This window comes from Protopterus annectens, chromosome 17.part0 (genome assembly GCF_019279795.1).
Source record: "Protopterus annectens isolate FY-2018-M chromosome 17.part0, PAN1.0, whole genome shotgun sequence".
Lineage (NCBI taxonomy): Eukaryota > Metazoa > Chordata > Ceratodontiformes > Protopteridae > Protopterus > Protopterus annectens.
Genome location: NC_056751.1, coordinates 539,187,855 through 539,209,326, shown reverse-complemented (window position 1 = coordinate 539,209,326; position 21,472 = coordinate 539,187,855). Strand labels below are relative to the sequence as shown.

The 21,472-nt window shown below is 39.5% G+C and overlaps 1 protein-coding gene across 1 annotated transcript in view; it reads left to right on the top strand.

Moving 5' to 3' along the window:
- Positions 1-21,472, top strand: part of LOC122791453 (mucin-6-like) — a 1,454,314-nt gene that overhangs the window by 211,940 nt on the left and 1,220,902 nt on the right. The window contains exon 9 of the mRNA XM_044059198.1: positions 8,119-8,239. Within this exon, the coding sequence (XP_043915133.1) occupies positions 8,119-8,239 (121 nt within the window). The remainder of the gene's footprint in view (positions 1-8,118; positions 8,240-21,472) is intronic.

Below are 21,472 nucleotides of genomic sequence, written 5' to 3'. Positions count from 1 at the left end.
AGTATCCCTTCAAATTAATAGATGAAGTTGTGATGCCCACCACTGCTGGCAATATGTAATGGGCACAACTGTGTGTCATCCCCATGCTGGGTCAGTAATCAAGGAGCCGGAATCCTCACCACTGACACTTGAGAGGGACGTGCACTTGGAATGCAAATGGATACACTCGGTATTTCCAGATGCAGACCTCTCCACATCAAGTAGTTTCCCTTCAGACCACACAGGCAACACACTCAACCCAGGGACTGGATGTCTCTATATCTATCTTCCTCCAGATCCCCAATAAGACTCCTCACTGGTATGGCTGTATGTTTAGGTGCTCAGCCGAATGTCCCAGCCAAGTCCTCCAGCACCATGTCTGTAAAGCCAGTTCTTCATGTTCCTTCCCCAAGTAGCTCACACACACACACACACACACACACACACACACACACACACACACACACACACACACACACACACGCATACACACACACACACACCCCTGTGAAAAGCTGGCAAAGGTTTACCTTTGTGCCCCTTCTGACCAGACTATAAGGTAGTTATCACTGCCACTAGACACATCACAATCAGCTACTCTAAGACCCTTGACAAAGGGTGTCCAGTTATATTGTGCAATATTAATACTACTACAAATGGTAGTAGTTCACCAAGATGGCTTGGCCTTCTGCAGTGGCTCACACAGTGTCACCAAATAAATATAAGTACTCTCAAAGGTTAGATACCCTCTACAAGAATCAGTCATGATATAAGTATTAAATATATTTAATAATGAATAATAAAAGTACATGAAAATACTGAATATATATATTCACAGTAAACCAGAGTTCAAATTACAGAAAATATTGACAATAATATTGATGGACAGACTCATACAAATAAAGAAAAACAACCTATAAACTAAGCTTCACTATATTCCTGGCTGAATCTAAGATAATTTACTGTTCCCTAATAACTTACTTGAGCAAGACAAGATGAAATAAGTGAACAGTCATTCTAGTCAGGCTCCCAAACAGAATACCCTACATTTCGAGATTTTCTCTTTGTAATATCTAAATTATAATTTCCAAGGGGGCTGACAGAATGACCTCTTGTGGTCACCTGACACTAGGCCCCTACAATATCTCTTTTTGAAGTTTGAGACAGGACTTTAGCAGACTGCTACAATACACATTTAAATGTTTATGGCAGTGCCTGGAGGCCTCCCCTCTTTTCACTCAGCTAATGAACAAAGGCTCTGTCCCAGACCTAGCATCTCTGGTCCTACTCACCACTGTAGGGTGACCTTTAATGATTTAACAGCTCATTTACATTGCACTTATTTTTCTTAAAATAAGCCAGCTGGTTAACCTTTGCTGTGCCAGTGTCCTCTATTAAAACATATACATTTAATTCAGTTACCATAATACATGCACATTTCTCTTCATTTCAGCAGGGTACACTGTTGATACATTTTAACACAATTAACACAAGCAGAGCTCACAAATACATTTTCAGCACAAGCATCTGTACAAATCAGCTTGACATACAAATGACATATAATTTACAAAATTCATGCTAGCTGCCCTAATTCGCCATGGCATGGCTATCATCATAGAAGTGAAGAAATGAAAAAAGGAAGGAAGGATAGATTTTCACCCCTCCTAGGAAAAGACATAGACATCCTCAGAGATAGGAATGAACAGACTAATGTGGATCTGGATAATAATAAAGAAAATTAGACTGATTTTAAGGGGGCTTTTGTGACAAACTTTTATGGTGATGCTGACACCATTAAAAATATTATTAGTAAAGAATGGAAAAGGTTCGCTAGTTTTTCAGATCTTGATGGTATTTTCAGGACCCCTCTTAAATTTATTTTCCATAAGGGGTTGAGTATAAAAGATTTACTCAACTGGAATAGTACTAATAGGAATTAGTTAAGAAACAAAAAAGTTGGAACTTATAAATGCAGAGCCTGCGTACAGTGTCCTTATATATTGCATAGTGAGTCAGTATATATTAAGAATAAGAGTAAATATATAGTAGATAAGATATATACCAATTGTAACAGTTTTGGCGGTGATCTATAGCACCCAGTGTGAGAAATGTGAGGCTTTTTATATAGGAAAGACTGAGTGTAAGCTTAAAAGGAGAATATATGAACGTCTTTATGATGTTAAAATTAAAAATGAGAAAAATGCACTTTATAAACATACTTAGAATTTTAAACAAGCTAAGTTCCAGTTTTTTGTTTTGGAAGAAGTTCCCTTGGATATTACCTGAGGGTCCTGGGAGACCAAAATAGAATATAAAAAGGTCTATTGGCCATTTTTAGAAGCAAACAGGGCACCAGGCCATAATGAAAATGTGTCCTTAGTCCCCATTTTAAAATTAAGAGCAGCTAGATTATGATATTTTTATGCCTTATAGTTATGTCTTTTTACTCATAAAGGTTTTAGTTATTGATACATATTAAGTGTTTCTTTCAAGCTCTTGATTTTTATGGGTATTTAGATGTAAAGCCCCCTTTATGACACTAGACGGTGTTATTAGATAGTGTGATTTAGATAAGTTGATCATACTATATTTTTCATGTTTTGAAGTTTTGCATGATATGTTTAACTTTTAATAAAACTATTACATATATATTAATTATTATTTATTTATAAATACAGTTACAGGGTTTTGATTTAATATTTGTAAATTGCATTATTTTTATATTTTGTGTGGCTGATTTGTTGTTGATATGATGATAAATTGATTGGCAATTTGTTTGTGGGTAAAATGGTATCTAAACCTTTGAGTTTGATCTTTACTGTTCATCTGATGAAGTCCATGTTAGGATGAAAATGCGGTAATTAAGTTAAAATGTTTATATTTTATATTATTAAAATTCTTTTTGATACATCTGGAGTCCAGCCTGGTTCTTCCACAATACCTTTTTCTTGCTTTTTCCTGTATTTAGATGATTGTCTCCTAACTACTACTTCCAAGGATCTATCATTGCAACATCAAATATTCCTTCTGACTTTTGCAAATTAATTGGGAATATCAGTCAAACACAAGAAGAGCAAACTACTTCCCATGCAGAATATAAAATTTACAGGATACTAAATAGACCCAGTTCAAAAAACTGCAGAACTCCCAACTGCAAAAGTCCAGTTGTTAAGTTTTTGAAGCTTCTCAAGTGATGCAACATCCATGCTCACAGACAAGGCTCATTCTTCATTTGTTAGGGATAATGACCTCCACTATTGCACTGGTCCAGTTAGCAAGATACTACATGAGAGTCCTACAGGGGACACTGGCAGTACAATGGTCACACCAGATTCCAAGTTATTCAAGTATGCAGGACTCACATAAGTTGGTGGTTTACAACTCCATCAGAAGTACAATGAAGACCGTTTTTTCCACCTACTGCCAGTGTCAGAGTCACAACAGATGCTTCCCTTCTTGGGTGGGGGGTTCATTTGGAGGGAAGACAGTCCAAGGGACTAGGTTACCGGCAGAGGCAAAATTTCACATCGATGTCCTGAAGACAAGGGCAGTCCCCCTAGCACTGCAGGCTTTTGTAGACCTCCTACCCAAGGGTGTGATGTCCATTATGGAGACAATATGTCACTGGTGTGATACATCAACAAGCAAGGTGAAACACATTCATACCCACTTTGCTAAGAGGCCATGCAAGTCTGTCAATGGGCAATATCTACACATGACAATCTAGTGGCAATGCACATTTCCTAGGACATCAAATATACCAGTGGACAGGTTGAGCAAGAGTATTCTGTTTCCTCACAAGTGGTCTCTTAAACAGATAGTGGAAACCGAGATCATCAACCTTGCTGCAACCTCTTTGCTTCCTACCTTAACAACAAATGCAAAAGTTACTTTGCCCTTATCTCTAAACAGGGACAGTCACCAAGAGATGCTGTAGTCCACCTTTGATGCCTAACTCTCCTTTACACCTTCCCGCTGATTAACTTTCTCATAAAATTTATTCAGAAAGCCAGGAGGTATAAGATCAAGGTAACCCTCATTGTCCATTTTTGACCTCAGCAGGTAGGGTTCCTCTTCCTCTGGCCTAACCTACTGTACTCACCATGGGTACTCTATTCCACTCTGGATCTACTCAGTCACCCATCCGGGCTGCCTCTAGCAGATCTTCAGTCCCTAAAACTAACTGCATGGTTTCTCCAATTTCAATGATAGCCAGAGATGTCAGGCCACACCAGTTCTTCTTCTCAGAAGGAATTGACCAAAAAGAGTTAAACGAGCAAATGGAAAAGATTTTCTATTTGGGCATCCTTGAAGTGTTTAGACCCTTTCTCACTCCTGTTTCAGTAATACTGGATTTTTTTTTCTGAACTTTTCCTGTGAGGTTCCAGTTACTATACTACCTCAAATTTTCACATAAGACATAATGATGCATCTATTGTATCACTTAGGGTAATCAAAGCTTTCTTTAAGGGAACATTGTTATCGAGATCAACTGTCTGATATTTAGTTCCACCATGGAATGTCACAGTATTACTCCAGTCATTGACTCAAAAACCCTTTGAACTGGCAGCATTAGCAGATTTAAAATTACTTTCTTGGAAGACTCTTCTTCTTCTTCTTTCGGCTATTCTCGGTTAGGGGTCGCCACAGCAGATCACCTGTTTCCATTTCCTCCTGTCCTCTGCATCTTGCTCTGTCACACCAACCACCTGGATGTCCTCTTTAACCACATCCATAAACCTAATCTTAGGTCTTCCTCTTTTCCTCTTACCTGGCAGCTTCATCCTTAGCATCCTTTTTCCAATATACTCGGCATCCCTCCTAGCACATGTCCAAACCAATGCAATCTCGCATCTCTGGCTTTGTCTCCAAACTGTCCAACCTGGGCTGACCCTCTAATATACTTATTCCTAATCCTGTCTACCCTCGTCACACCCAGTGCAAATCTTAACATCTTTAACTCTGCCACATCCAGCTCTGACTCCTGCCTTTTTGTCAATGCCACTGTCTCCAACCCATATAACATAGCTGGCCTCACTACCCTCTTATAGACCTCCCCTTTCACTCTTACTGGTACCCGTCTGTCACAAATCACTCCTGACACTCTTCTCCACCCACTCCACCCTGCCTGTACTCTCTTCTTCACATCTCTTCCATACTCGCCATTACTCTGAACTGTTGATCCCAAATATTTAAACTCATCCACCATCGCCAGCTCTACTCCCTGCATCCTCACCATTCTTCAATCCTCCCTTTCATTCACACACATATATTCCATCTTAGTCTATCTGACCTTCATTCCTCTCCTCCCTAGAGCATATCTCCACCTCTCCAGGATCTCCGCAGCCTTTTTCCTACTCTCACTACATATCACAATGTCATCTGCAAACATTATAGTCCACGGGGACTCCTGTCTGATCTTGTCTGTCAACCTGTCCATCACCAGTGCAAATAAGAAAGGGCTTAGAGCTAATCCTTGATGTAGTCCCACCTCCACCTTAAACGCATCTGTCACTCCCACTGCAGATCTCACCACTGTCACACTACCCTTGTACATATCCTACACCACTCTTACATACTTCTCTGCCCATCCCGATTTCCTCATACAATACCACAACTCCTCTCTATGCACCCTGTCATATGCTTTCTCTAAGTCCACAAAGACACAATGCAACTTCTTCTGACCTTCTCTGTACTTCTCCATCAACACTCTCAGAGCAAACATCGCATCTGCAGTGCTCTTTCCTGGCATGAAACCATACTGTTGATCACTAATCATCACCTTCCTTCTTAACCTAGCTTCCACTACTCTTTCCCATAATTTCATGCTGTGACTGATCAGTTTTATCCCTCTGTAGTTACTACAACTCTGCACATCACCCTTATTCTTAAAAATTGGTACCAAAACACTTTTTCTCCACTCCTCAGGCATCCTCTCACTTTCCAAGATTTCATTAAACAATCTGGTTAAAAATTCCACTGCCATTTCTCCTAAACATCTCCAAGCTTCCACAGGTAAGTAATCTGGACCAACAGCCTTTCCATTCTTCATCCTCTTCATAGCTATCCTTACTTCTGCCTTGCTAATCCATTGCACTTCCTGATTCACTATCCTCACATCATCCAGCCTTCTCTCTCTCTTTCTCTTTATTCATCAGCCCCTCAAAGTACTCCTTCCATCTGTTCAACACATTCGCCTCGCTAGTGAGTACATTTACCTCATTATCCTTTATCACCCTTACATGCTGCATTTCTTTCCTAGCTCGGTCCCTCTGTCTAGCCAATTGGTACAGGTCCTTTTCTCCCTCCTTAGTGTCCAACCTTTCATACAACTCTCTATACGCCTTATCCTTAGCCTTTGCCACCTCTCTCTTTACCATGGACCTCATCTCCTTATGGAAAGCTATTTTTTTCTAATTGCCATCACTTCAGCAAGACGAGTTTCAGAGCTGCAAGCAGTTTTATGCAAGTCACCCTTTCAAATTTTCCTCAAGGACAGAGTTCACTGAGAACAAATCCCTCCTTCCTTCCAAAGGTGACATCAAAATCAGACGTAAAGCAACATATCAATTTGCCTGTATTCTTTGCAAATTATGCTACCAAGGGTGACTACACCCTCCATACCTTAGGTTTCCATAGAAAACTCAGATTTTATTTACATTGTATAAAAGACTTTAGAAAATCAGGCCAGCTGTCTCCTTGCTAATACAAAACTAGGACAATATTTGTCAAAAGTATTGCTTTGTAGGCAGCTGGCAGCTTGCATTTCCTCTATTATAAGATAAGGGTGCTGTTTTTGCATTCTAAGCCTAAGGCTCACTCCACCAGAGCAATGGAAACTTTGATAGCATTTGCAAAAAGAGTACCTAACAGTGACATATGTCATTGGTAAACAGCTCATATCTCTGTATCATATTACAGGTTGGATGTACATTCCAGAACTCACGCATCCTTTGGCTCTGCCATTCTCAGGAAAGTCATTCCTTGAGTCCACCAAGGCCCTTTTTAGGCAGCTTGGGAATCTGTCCCATGTGTTAATTCGAACAAAAATAAACAACATCAAATACAAAAGTTATGCACTTAGCATAATGATAGATGTGTGTTGTCATTTCCATCCAGTTTTTCATCCCTCCCTCCTTCCCTTTTCAAATTTCCATTCTGTATCTTCTGGAGCTTGCTCAGACCTTGACAGGACCCTGTCTGTTTCCTGTTCCACATCTCATTCCATAGTGGGCTATGTTACAGGCTTCCTCTTTACTCCTTTTTATAATTATTAGAGACATTATGGTAATAACAAATTTGATTTGAGGTAAATAAGCTATGAGGTGGGATTTTTGGGTAGGGGAGGAGTCAGAACTCTCAGATCTAATACTCTGGTATAATGCGCCAAGGTCAGATCCGGATAGCTCTGACAATCCACACACCACACTGAATTGGATGAAAATAGGGCAACAAAGATCTATTGTCATAGCAAGTACATAACTTTCATTTCAGAGATATGCAAATTAGCAGACAATGAGTTCTTTCCTTATTGTGGCTAATATTTCATTTAATCAAAACATACCACATCATTGGAGCAGGGCCTTTCCCTAGGCCCTTTATAAGAATCCTTGGGTCATCAGTCTTTATTTATAATTAAGTAACAGCATTAATTCACATTCATTTCCTGAACATACTGTTTTCTTGTGTAAAGTTTGTATCAATGTAAAATGCCAGACATTTGTTTATTATGATAAACCCTAATCACATTTCCAACTTGTGAAGCTATGATTACATTCTGCATTGACAAACCTGTAAACTTTGTCAGTTTTCCTGTCTGCCAGTAATCTAGTGCTTGTGTAGAAATCATTTAGAAAGTAAATAATCTTCCATTACTAGTAATCTATTGCTTGTGTAAAAATCATTTAGAAAGTAAATAATCTTCCATCACTTAGTTCATGAATGCAGTGTAGTGGTATGAAGTTTGTATTCATTCCAGCAATAACATTTTAATAAAAATTGTAGGGTACCATTGCCAGCTGAAGACACAGTTTATTTTATTTATATAATTTGATTTTTATTATATATTGAATGACTCAGTGCAATAACCCATAGACTAACTTATAGGACTGCTTACTAACTCCTGTTTTTCAATCTTAGGCACTATGTTAGATGATATTTCTGGTAATGGTGTATGTGTTCCAGTTGATGAATGTCCCTGTCTGCTCTTTGGAGAGAAGTATTACTCTGGTGAACGAGTTACAAAGCCATGCAGATCCTGGTAAGTCACCAACATGACACATTCTAAATGGGCCTTAAAATAAGTGATCTTAGATTTACATAGTGCATCATTGTATCTCTTGCAAGAGCATTTTATAACACTTACTTGAAAATCTCATTAATGCAGTTACAGCACATAAACAGTTATATAAAGACTTAAAGATCTAACATAAAACTTCTTACTTCAGTTAATTTACCATTTCCATTTATATACAAGTTATAACCCTAAACTTGTATCTATATATTTTTCAATTTCTCCAAATATTCAAGGTTTCTAATACCTTAGGAAGAATGGACCTCATTGCTTAGTCAAAGAATGATTACATTTCATGTGATTTGTATTGGTTCAGTCTTTGATTTTTGCTAAGAGTGCACTTCTCAGTAACCACAATGTACTCAGAATTGTCTCATTCTACAGACCGTATGAAGTTACCTGGACAGACAACATATTTAACTATGCATGAAAATTAGTTTTTATTAGTCCTGTTGCTCCTGCTATTATCAAAAATAAATGAGTGTCTTTATTCCAGATTGCTGTAGTTTTTGCTTGCATATCCTGATATAACTTTATGTCTTTCAGTACACAGGATATTTTAGTTGCTAGGCAGCTATTTCTAGGATTAATGCTACTTTTATCCTTTTTCTTTGATTATAATATCTGTTTTTCTTGTTTTTACTGTTTTTTACTGTGGGTATCAGGTAATCCCATGTAATCAGGGCTTCTTCATTTTCAGTAAAATTTTTTGTGGTTCATGTATCAAATGCGTGTTCATCATTAGATCGATGCTGTAGTAACATCAGCTATATGGGATATATCCTACTAAGGATATTACAGCCGGCCAGCTTCCAAAGCTTTAAGGGCACTTTCCATGTACCCAAATCTTTACACAACTAAGAGAGGGAGGACAGAGCCCTGAAAATGTCAGTGCTAGGAAAATAAAAATCTAAGTCCTCATCCTGGCAACAAAACATTCAAAAAAAGGGGGGGGTAGAGGGAGAAATCAGCATTAATAAAATATTTAGCTCTGTCAAGATAATATCTGAGTTGTCTATGGACATCCAAGGCATAGAGTATCCTTTCTTTCTTTAAGTCCTGGAAAGAACGCATAGAGATGGATAGCTTAAAGTAAAGGCAAATACAACTTTAAGCATACATAAAGGAGTAGTTCTTAAGGAAATCCTTTATTTGTGGAAAATGAGATAAGGATGAACCACCTTATGACCTTGCAACTCAGATACTCTTCTTAGATGTGGAGTGATTTATCAAATGGACTGATTTATGAATTTATTAATTTATTTTCTATTTTAACTAGGTAAATGAACTGGTCCATAAACCCTTTTGCAGTCATGACCCCAGCCCACAGGCAAATACAAACATAACATTTTGAGACATTCCAGTATGCAGTGCATATAGTAGTGTTTGAAATACAGTAGGAATATTGCATAATTTACACTTAGTTTTGTAAACGTTTATAATGGGAAATTATTCAGGGCTAGCTGCCTGGCAGTTTGAACTTATAACACTACAAGTAGACATATTTGATTTCACCCAGAAAACTGCAAATTGATTATTAAATGTGTTCTGATGAAACACATACACACTGCCACTTGATGAAATAAGACATGAAGAACTCATGATAGCACCGTATAGAAATATATATGGTGATATTTTGTCTTCACTAGTTGATAAAGTAGAAAGTAGAAAACATTATAGATTGTTTTGACTTAGTAGTTTTAATAAGGATTGTTAAAGGATTGGCAAATTGAAGTGAATTGGTTGGCAAATTGAAAGGTCCAACATATAACACAGCCCTCTCTTCACCATCACAGTCTGGTTCAGAACCTTCAGTACTCTTTCTGCTGCACAAGTTTGCTAGTCAGTCTCACAGGACTCTATACACACACTTGTAAGCAAGGTATCAAAATAATTAAACTTGTAGGGCAACTGCTTCCCCCTTCACCAGCAAAGAACCAATCACTCTTTTTTTTTTCTGGGAGGGAACCATGACCTCAAATTTTCATCTCATCTGCTTCACACTCAGCTGTTTACCACTTCATTGCATGGTGGAGATCACAACCACTTGAAGCCAGGAGGACAACATTGTCTATAAGCAACAAAGATGTAACCTACACATCACCAAACTAAATTCTGTCCAAACTGTATTTAGAGCACAACCTAGAGCTGTTTACTGAATTTCCTGTTTGCACTTATTTTTAAAATCGTTTTTTTCTCAAAACTTGCATTTTATCTGTCTTTGGCCTAGCACTCTTGTGTGGGGTCATTTACTGCACTGTTATAACTTGTTGATACTTGTGAACCTCTGCTATCTCTGAAAAAAAAAAACAAAAAAAAAATCTTGCTTTTTTCCCACTTTTCTGAGATTTTAAAAAGTTCAGTTACAGGCTTGCTGTTCTTGAACTGCTTGTAAGTTTCTTGGAGGCCATTTTTTGCTTGGGTTAAAGGGAAGTCTCTCTGTTGATCAGTGGCAGTGAAAAACATTGAGCAGCCTGCCTGCCCCTGTGGGAGTGGTTACTGACTTGAAACTGTAGTTTTATTGGCCATTTTGGGTCAATTCCAAACTCCTTCATCTTCCTCTCTTAAAACCTGGTTGCCTCGTGGTTTTGGCATCTTTTCAGGCTTGTTGGCTGTTGGTGAAGCACCCACCAAGAGGAGAAAATGCTGAGAGAAGAAAGGAGCCACTTTTGAGATTTTAAGTATTTTTCCTCTGTTTATTTGCTAAGTTTTTCTGCATAGCCACCTATTTTGAGCATTTTCTGGCTTGTTAAACTTGATTTCTGCATTAGTAACTGTATTTAGAGCACAACCTAGAGCTGTTTACTGAATTTCCTGTTTGCACTTATTTTTAAAATCATTTTTTTCTCAAAACTTGCATTTTATCTGTCTTTGGCCTAGCACTCTTGTGTGGGGTTATTTACTGCACTGTTATAACTTGTTGATACCTGAGAACCTCTGCTATCTCTGAAAAAAACAAAAAAACAAAACAAATCTTGCTTTTTTCCCACTTTTCTGAGATTTAAAAAAGTTCAGTTACAGGCTTGCTGTTCTTGAACTGTTTGTAAGTTTCTTGGAGGCCATTTTTTGCTTGGGCTAAAGGGAAGTCCCTCTGTTGATCAGTGGCAGTGAAAAACATTGAGCAGCCTGCCTGCCCCTGTAGGAGTGGTTACTCACTTGAAACTGTAGTTTTATTGGCCATTTTGGGTCAATTCCAAACTCCTTCATCTTCCTCTCTTAAAACCTGGTTGCCTCATGGTTTTGGCATCTTTTCAGGCTTGTTGGCTGTTGGTGAAGCACCCACCAAGAGGAGAAAATGCTGAGAGAAGAAAGGAGCCACTTTTGAGATTTTAAGTATTTTTCCTCTGTTTATTTGCTAAGTTTTTCTGCATAGCCACCTATTTTGAGCATTTTCTGGCTTGTTAAACTTGATTTCTGCATTAGTAACTGTATTTAGAGCACAACCTAGAGCTGTTTACTGAATTTCCTGTTTGCACTTATTTTTAAAATCGTTTTTTTCTCAAAACTTGCATTTTATCTGTCTTTGGCCTAGCACTCTTGTGTGGGGTCATTTACTGCACTGTTATAACTTGTTGATACTTGTGAACCTCTGCTATCTCTGAAAAAACAAAAAAAAAAAAAATCTTGCTTTTTACCCACTTTTCTGAGATTTAAAAAAGTTCAGTTACAGGCTTGCTGTTCTTGAACTGTTTGTAAGTTTCTTGGAGGCCATTTTTTGCTTGGGCTAAAGGGAAGTCTCTCTGTTGATCAGTGGCAGTGAAAAACATTGAGCAGCCTGCCTGCCCCTGTGGGAGTGGTTACTGACTTGAAACTGTAGTTTTATTGGCCATTTTGGGTCAATTCCAAACTCCTTCATCTTCCTCTCTTAAAACCTGGTTGCCTCATGGTTTTGGCATCTTTTCAGGCTTGTTGGCTGTTGGTGAAGCACCCACCAAGAGGAGAAAATGCTGAGAGAAGAAAGGAGCCACTTTTGAGATTTTAAGTATTTTCCTCTGTTTATTTGCTAAGTTTTTCTGCATAGCCGCCTATTTTGAGCATTTTCTGGCTTGTTAAACTTGATTTCTGCATTAGTAACTGTATTTAGAGCACAACCTAGAGCTGTTTACTGAATTTCCTGTTTGCACTTATTTTTAAAATATTTTTTTTCTCAAAACTTGCATTTTATCTGTCTTTGGCCTAGCACTCTTGTGTGGGGTCATTTACTGCACTGTTATAACTTGTTGATACTTGTGAACCTCTGCTATCTCTGAAAAAAACAAAAAACAAATAAAATCTTGCTTTTTTTCCCACTTTTCTGAGATTTAAAAAAGTTCAGTTACAGGCTTGCTGTTCTTGAACTGTTTGTAAGTTTCTTGGAGGCCATTTTTTGCTTGGGCTAAAGGGAAGTCTTTCTGTTGATCAGTGGCAGTGAAAAACATTGAGCAGCCTGCCTGCCCCTGTAGGAGTGGTTACTGACTTGAAACTGTAGTTTTATTGGCCATTTTGGGTCAATTCCAAACTCCTTCATCTTCCTCTCTTAAAACCTGGTTGCCTCGTGGTTTTGGCATCTTTTCAGGCTTGTTGGCTGTTGGTGAAGCAACCACCAAGAGGAGAAAATGCTGAGAGAAGAAAGGAGCCACTTTTGCGATTTGAAGTATTTTCCTCTGTTTATTTGCTAAGTTTTTCTGCATAGGCGCCTATTTTGAGCATTTTCTGGCTTGTTAAACTTTATTTCTGCATTAGCAACTGTATTTAGAGCAAAACCTAGAGCTGTTTAGTGAATTTCCTGTTTGCACTTATTTTTAAAATATTTTTTTTCTCAAAACTTGCATTTTATCTGTCTTTGGCCTAGCACTCTTGTGTGGGGTCATTTACTTCACTGTTATAACTTGTTGATACTTGTGAACCTCTGCTATCTCTGAAAAAAAAAACAAAAAAATCTTGCTTTTTTCCCACTTTTCTGAGATTTAAAAAAAGTTCAGTTACAGGCTTGCTGTTCTTGAACTGTTTGTAAGTTTCTTGGAGGCCATTTTTGCTTGGGCTAAAGGGAAGTCCCTCTGTTGATCAGTGGCAGTGAAAAACATTGAGCAGCCTCCCTGCCCCTGTAGGAGTGGTTACTCACTTGAAACTGTAGTTTTATTGGCCATTTTGGGTCAATTCCAAACTCCTTCATCTTCCTCTCTTAAAACCTGGTTGCCTCATGGTTTTGGCATCTTTTCAGGCTTGTTGGCTGTTGGTGAAGCACCCACCAAGAGGAGAAAATGCTGAGAGAAGAAAGGAGCCACTTTTGAGATTTTAAGTATTTTTCCTCTGTTTATTTGCTAAGTTTTTCTGCATAGCCGCCTATTTTGAGCATTTTCTGGCTTGTTAAACTTGATTTCTGCATTAGTAACTGTATTTAGAGCACAACCTAGAGCTGTTTACTGAATTTCCTGTTTGCACTTATTTTTAAAATCGTTTTTTCTCAAAACTTGCATTTTATCTGTCTTTGGCCTAGCACTCTTGTGTGGGGTCATTTACTGCACTGTTATAACTTGTTGATACTTGTGAACCTCTGCTATCTCTGAAAAAAACAAAAAAAAAAAATCTTGCTTTTTCCCACTTTTCTGAGATTTAAAAAAGTTCAGTTACAGGCTTGCTATTCTTGAACTGTTTGTAAGTTTCTTGGAGGCCATTTTTTGCTTGGGCTAAAGGGAAGTCTCTCTGTTGATCAGTGGCAGTGAAAAACATTGAACAGCCTGCCTGCCCCTGTGGGAGTGGTTACTGACTTGAAACTGTAGTTTTATTGGCCATTTTGGGTCAATTCCAAACTCCTTCATCTTCCTCTCTTAAAACTCTCTTTTACGCAGTTTTGCGCGTTTTTGTGCATAGCGCAACAGCGGGCAGTGCCACCTAATTGGGTGTACACTATTCCTGGCTCCACAAAGTCTGCTCTTCACTTTTTCCCTTAGAACTGCTCTATCTCTCAATTTAAACACCATAGTCTCATTCTATGGCCCTTCACTGGTCCAATTAAGTAATCCTACAAGTTAGCACTATTAAACCATAAGCACTACTTACTCTTATACTCTCTACGATTACCCTGTCCTCTATTGGTCTGTCTTAAATTCAGTTTCCCTAAATTACTCTAGCATGTCCAAAGGTCAGTCAATGGTTTCCTCTCCAGTCCAGCTGGTGAATCTGGGAATTTTGAGGCAATGTTACAACTGTCTCATGTACACGGACAACCCTCTCCTCCTCCAAACAGGTTCAAATATATGTGAGAGATGCAACTATTTAGCCAAACTGGAGGCTGAGCTCTCTCATCTCAAAACTGGTGTAACCAGTCAGGAGGAGAAGGTAACCTCACACAACACAATTCCAGTATCACATAGTCCCACCACATCAGCGAACCAAACACATAAATACACAAAAACATACTCGGAGGCTCTAAATAAAAATCTGCCTAAGCAACAGAGACCTCCAAAGCAGACATCCAAGCAAACGCTACCTCAAAACAAAACACGCACAACACATAGCCCACAAAGTCAGTGTGCCAAGCAGCCACAGCCCTTAAGGCTGAATAACACACCTGATACTCTTGTAATAGGTGACTCTATTGTCAGACACACTGACGTCCCGCTCACCAGGCTGAATAAAGAGAAGGTCACGGTGAGCTGCCTGTTGGGTGCTAGGATCCGCCACATAATGCAAGCACTCAGGTCACTCCAAAGCAAATACAAATATGACTCAGTCATTGTACATGCTGGTGTGAATGACCTGAGACGTACCTCCCTGGACTACATGAAAAGAGGAGCTCTCTGATCATGTAGCCCAGGCTGGTATGACTCTGACCTTGAGCAGCATCTTACCCTCACCTAGAATGATGCCACAGTACAAAGACAAAATGATTGATTTTAACAATTGGCTAAAATGTTGGTGTCATTCCAAAGGGGATCCAGTGTCTGTCAGCCTGGGATGACATGCTTGACAAGCCACGTTGCTTCGCTAGGGGCGGCTTGCACCAGTCACCACTGGGCTTTCGGATATTGGCAAAGGCGCTTGCCACCCCCATAGTGCCTTTTTTAGGCAAGGCTCAAAACAAAAGTCAAACCCACCCCCATAGACAGCACAAGGAACAAGAAACTAAGGGTAATGCTGCTTAACGCCAGAAGTCTTAACCTCAAGATGCACGCACTCAAAGCTCTCCTCAGTATGGAGAACATCGATATCTGTGCAGTGACAGAAACCTGGTTCAAGGCTCCAGAGAGCACCCCAGCACTACCAGGCTATACCTCATATTATGCTTTTCAGCCCCAAAACCCGGACTGAACCACAAAGGAGGAGTTTCCATATTTATCAAGGATATCCACACCTCCAGGTTAGTGGCATTGCATGAAGTATCGGAGACCATCCATGTGCAACTAACAGTGGGCAAGACTGCTTCTCAGTTTATTACATCCTACAGACCACCCTCTCAAAGTCAGGAATCCCACTCGGCTTTCCTGAAAACATTGGAGAACATGAAGATCTCTCCGAACACCATTATATTGGGCGATTTCAACTACCCAAACATTGACTGGGAGCACTACTCAAGCCCCAGCACCTTAGCCCAAAGGTTCCTGGAAATTATAAACTCAAAAGCTATTGAACAACTAGTCACCACTCCCACAAGAGGGGACAACATACTAGACCTGATCATTACCAACATGGGGACTCTATGCTCCACACCAGAAGTATATCCCTCATTCGTAAGATCAGACCATAACTTAATTTCACTGGATGTCCACATCCCGACCCCACCCCCAGCCTAGAAAACCACAGTGAAAAACTTCTCAAAAGTGAACTTCTCAGTTCTCAAAATCGAAGTGGAATCCTTCAAGGCCCCAGGGCCAGTGGCAACTACGGCCCAAACTGCAGAATCCTATATAAACGCATTCTATGGACATCTCCAGGAATGCATGGATCATGCTATCCCAAACAAAACCAAGACCCAATCATCCAAAGGCAGGCGTCCAGTCTGGTGGACCCCTGCCATAAATAAACTGTACAACAGAAGGAGGAAGCTACTACATGATATAGCAAAATCCCTAATAGGGAAGGCATCTCTGATCAGTACTAGCAAAAAATTACGATCCCTCATAAAATCCTTCAAGGCCAGCTTCGAGAGAAAAATTGCACAGGACACCAAAGACAATCATAAGGCTTTTTTCAGTTATGTTAGGAACCTGGGATGCAACTCGGAGACTCGTTCTTAGTTGATTCTAAATGTCAAAAATACACTGAACCCACAGACATCGCCAATATCCTGGCAGTCAGGTTCAGTGCAAACTTCTCCAGCCCCTCCCCCCAAAAAGAGCAAGTATCTATCCCAGCAGAGGGCTGCCTCCCAAACATCTCTGATGCTCAGGTGAAGGCTGCCCTCTCCAAAGCAAAAAACACTGCTTCCATGGGACCAGATGGTGTCCCAGGTTGCGTCCTACATGAAATCCAAGAGGAACTAATCTCTCAAATAAAACAGCTATACAATCTCAGCCTCACTACAGGATATGTGCCCACAGAATGGCGTACAGCAACAGTGGTCCCACTCCACAAAGGTGGAGCCTCTGCGGACCCTGGAAACTATCACCCCATAAGCCTGACTAGCTTAGTCTGCAAGGCTATGGAGAGGATCATCATGGAGCTCAAAAACAAAGACATTGGGGACCTACAGACACTAGATCCTACCCAGTTCGGCTTTGTCAAGGGCAGATCCTGCCTTTTGAACCTGGTTGACTTCTTTGAAACAGTCACCAAAGCCATAGATGAAGGGAAGGTAGTCCACACAGCCTATCTGGACCTTGCAAAGGCATTTGACACAATACCCCACTCGGGCATCATAGATAAGCTACCCAGCTTAAATATAAACCCCTATGTCACAAGATGGGTCGCAAACTGGCTCAAAGACAGAACCCACAGAGTGAGAGTTGCTGGAGCCATGTCAGACTCAAAACCGGTCACAAGTGGTGTCCCACAGGGTTCTATCCTGGGACCACTCTTGTTCGGTATATACTTTTCCGAGTACAGGCAAACATGGGAGGACTATGGCTCACCAAGTTCGCAGATGACTGCAAACTGGGCGCCATAATCGACTCTCCAACTGACACAAACATCCTTCAAAAAGGTCTCACAGAGACAGACAACTGGTGCCAGCACCATGGTTTAAAGCTAAATGCCAAAAAATGTATAGTCATACCCTTTGGCAAAAACAATGTGCCCACAAATTACCACATAGGCGGAAACCCATTAAGTACAGAGAAAGTTATTAGGGACCTGGGGACCCAAGTTGATAGCAATCTCTCCTTTGAAAACCACATTGCCAAAGTGGTTAGAAAGACCTTCTACATAGCCCACCTCATCACGAAGGGTTTCACATCTAGATCAAGAGAGGTAATCGTGCCCCTTTATTCATCCCTCATCAGGTCCATCATAGAATACAATGCCCCTTTTGGGATGTACCTTACCCGACACCTGCAGCAATTAGAAAGACCCCAAAAGTATCTCACCAAGAGGATCAAGGGTCTCAAACAGATGCCATATGCTGCTCAGTTAAAAAAACTCCAGCTCTACTCAGTGGCATACCGCCTACTTCGAGGCGATCTATGCCTGACATACAAAGCTATGTCTAATCCAGATCTAATGGACATGCTCCACCTCAGTAAATCTAAATCCCTTAGAGCCACATGCTTGAGGGACTTGAACCTCAGCACAGAAATAAATAGAACTTGCTGGAGGGACAGGTTCATAACCCAGAGGCTCCCTTTGCTCTGGAATAGAATTCCAGTTCATGTGAGGCAGAGCACCTCACTGAATCTCTTCAAGAAGAATCTCGATAGGTGGATGGGGGATTGTAGATTTGTCCCAGGGATTACTCCCGTGTCACTATTAGACAGAGGCACAGAAAACTAAACCTTAAAAAGGGCACAGTATGCTCAAATCAAGGGGTGGCGTAAGTTATACAGAATCGGGCTAGGCTTATAATTGCCCCAGGGCAGATAGCCTAGTATGAACCTATGAACCTATGAACATTGACTTTACTTAATATTTTAGACATAAAAAATGTGAGCAGGAAAGGAGACAAGACATATTCTTGGCACAGAGAATGCAGACACAGATCTCAATACAACATATAGTGAAGAATGATACAGCAGTATATACGCAACAACAAAGACCAACAGTGAGTCCCAGCTCTACCTTCCAAAACCAATAAAATTTATTCAGTTCGAACAAATCTTTTCTCTAAGCTGACCAACAGCCTTTACAGAGTAAAACAGTGAAACTCCTAAAAACTTCAGAATATATACAGAATGAAGCAATAAATCAATTATACAATCAAGTAATTAAAAAAATATGTTACACATTTAAAGCCACAATTTTAAATAAGACTTTGCCAGTTACATTCCCTATTCATACCATATGGATGTAAAGTGCCATACTTCATAATCAAAACAGATTCTTAGGAGTTTCACTGTTTTACTCTGTAAAGTTGTTGCATATATATTGCATTCCTTGTTGTTTCATTAATGATACAGCAGTGTCTAGCGAACCCCACAGAGCTTTAGAACCTCCCACAAAATATAGTCAAAAAAATCAGCATCATGATGGTCGTTCAAAGAATAACAAACTCTCCCCCAGATTATGGATATAAGATCCCAATCTAGAGCCATGACTGTGGGTAGTGTTTACTCGTTAGTGCCTCCTGGCATAATGACCAATGTGGTCAGGTTAGGCTCCGCCCTAAAAGCAATATGGAGCTGTATTTTGGAGTCACCCTTTATAAAGTGACGGGGCAGCTGCAATGCCAAACACATCTAGGTAAGAGTGGTTTACAGTGGACTAGACCATGGCAATAAAACTTTGCTTTTGGAATGTAAGCTAACTGCTGGGGAAAACTCATATCTTGTGAGGAAAATTAAAAAATACTGTATATGTTTGATTTTACTTCTATGCATAGCACTGGTTAAACATATTCATCTAATGGTTGATAAAGTTAAACTAAAACTCACTCTGTTACTTATTTCCCAACGTTGCTTCAGACTGTAGAAGATCAGTTCAAGGAATGTTCTTATAACATATCTAGAATATGCGCTGTCTATCACTACTCTGAAATCTAGTCAAAGTAGTCAGCTAATCAAAATCACTATTACAACTCTAAAGATTTTCAACCCTTGCAAGCAATGCTAAGCATGCTGCATTTACCCTACATAAAGCTACTGTTACAACACATCCATTTTTTTCTTATCTGTGTTCTGTAACCTTCAGCCTTCTTCACAGTAGTTACTGGCTGAGTCTCAGACAAATGCTTCATATCAGAAACGTACCCTGTAATTTGTAAAACAGTATCAGTGGTTTCTTAACCCTACAAAGGCCCTGGTTTGTGAAGGCAATATGTGAAAATGGCTTCAGAAAACTCATTCCTGTTTACTAAATCATTTTCCAGAAAACATTAGAAACCATACCACATATTCTACCATAAGAGCAAACATAAAATATTATTTAAAAAATCTTACTCTGTTAAATGTTTTGCAGATTATTGTTTAACAACTCTTCAGATAATTCTTGCATTTTTGCCTATCTCTATGGTGCCGTGACTGTGACCCAGACAACCAAGGTTTGATAAAGCACTCTGGAACCTAAGGAGCCAGGTGAAATCAGGAGAGAAGTGAAAGGACAAGGCCTCCGTGTCTCTACTGGTTCACAGGTTCATAGATTAGTACTAGGCTAACTGCCCTTGTGGGACATTTTAAGTCTAGCCAATTGCCTCATGTAAGAATCAAACCTTAGACTTTGTGTTTGTAATGTAAACACCTTAACACTGTGCCATACTCCCTCTCCTGGGACATGAGGAGGGATGTGCACACTTGTGGTTACACTGAGTGCTGTCTTTTCCTATAAGGAGACCAGAGAAACCATCACAGGGCTGCCTGAGAAGAAGTACCCCTTGCACAAGTGAGAAGATGCCTTTTTATGCAGCCCATTGTATGCCACTTACTGAGTGCATTAAGGGGCACAGGGAAACATTTAAAATATAAGACCTTCTCCTGATTTGCTGCTTAAATTATGTCCCATTTGGTCAGTTCTCTCCTAGTGATGGGGAAAAATGTGTGTTTTGATGGTTGGCAGACAGCAAGGGTAAAGAGGACAAAAAGTAATCCTTGCATTCTCAGCTTTATGACTAACTACTTCATGTTGATAATTTAAAACTCAGTTTTCCTCTTCATTAATAATCACCCCCTTTGCTTCTCTTCATTCTAAGCCAGTCTAACTCCTTAACACTTATCCATCCTTATTTCTAAGATTCTTTCTCATTCTCACCACCCATATTTCCTTCGTAATGTTATGATTAACATTAACTCTGTGCTAAATATTACTTTTCATCAGTATCTCCCAGCCACTTATTGCTTTTTAATGTCTCATGTAATTTGTCATCTCTCTTATATACACTGTAATCTTGTCTGAGTGTTGTAAACATCACAAGCTCCACTGCACCCACCAACATAGGAGCTCTGCCCCCACAGCTGCGATCTGTAAACATATTGCCTCTGAGGACACACAAACTCAAGGAAAGCATATGCAACGATAAAGTCTATATATTTGAGTAGCTTAAGTTCATATACACAGATGAGTATTAACATGCGAGCAACTGAGCAGTGAACAGCTAGAACATAAGAAAGTAAAAGACAACCAAATATAATATAGCTGGTAAAGAATACACACTCAAAACATTTAAGACATTTTTATGTACATGGCAAGATGTTGTGAATGAACTGCTGAAGCTCCTATGAAGCCTTCATTACCAGCAGAAAAGATTATGTGATGTGACAAATAAGTGTCTTTATTTATTTAATAACATGTTGGTATGATCTTGACCAAAGGAAGTACAGAATTCAATCAACAGAACATAATATCTTGGTGGATGACTGATTCTGCTGTAGCATAGTAAACAAATAGGATAACAAAAGCAAATCTCATGAACTAGTGGAGGAGTAACATTTAGATGTATTATGAGAAGGCTGTAACTTATGAGAGGAAGAAAGGGTAAAAGAAGCAACTGTTACAGACTTTAACCAAAGACAAGGCATTGATTATACAGAAAAAGCAACAGTAAAGCCGGGCTTCAACAATCTCCAAATCTTCTCAACACATTTCTCTTTCCTTTTCTGTCTTGCAAAATGTTATTTTCTAAATAAATTCACCAAAATG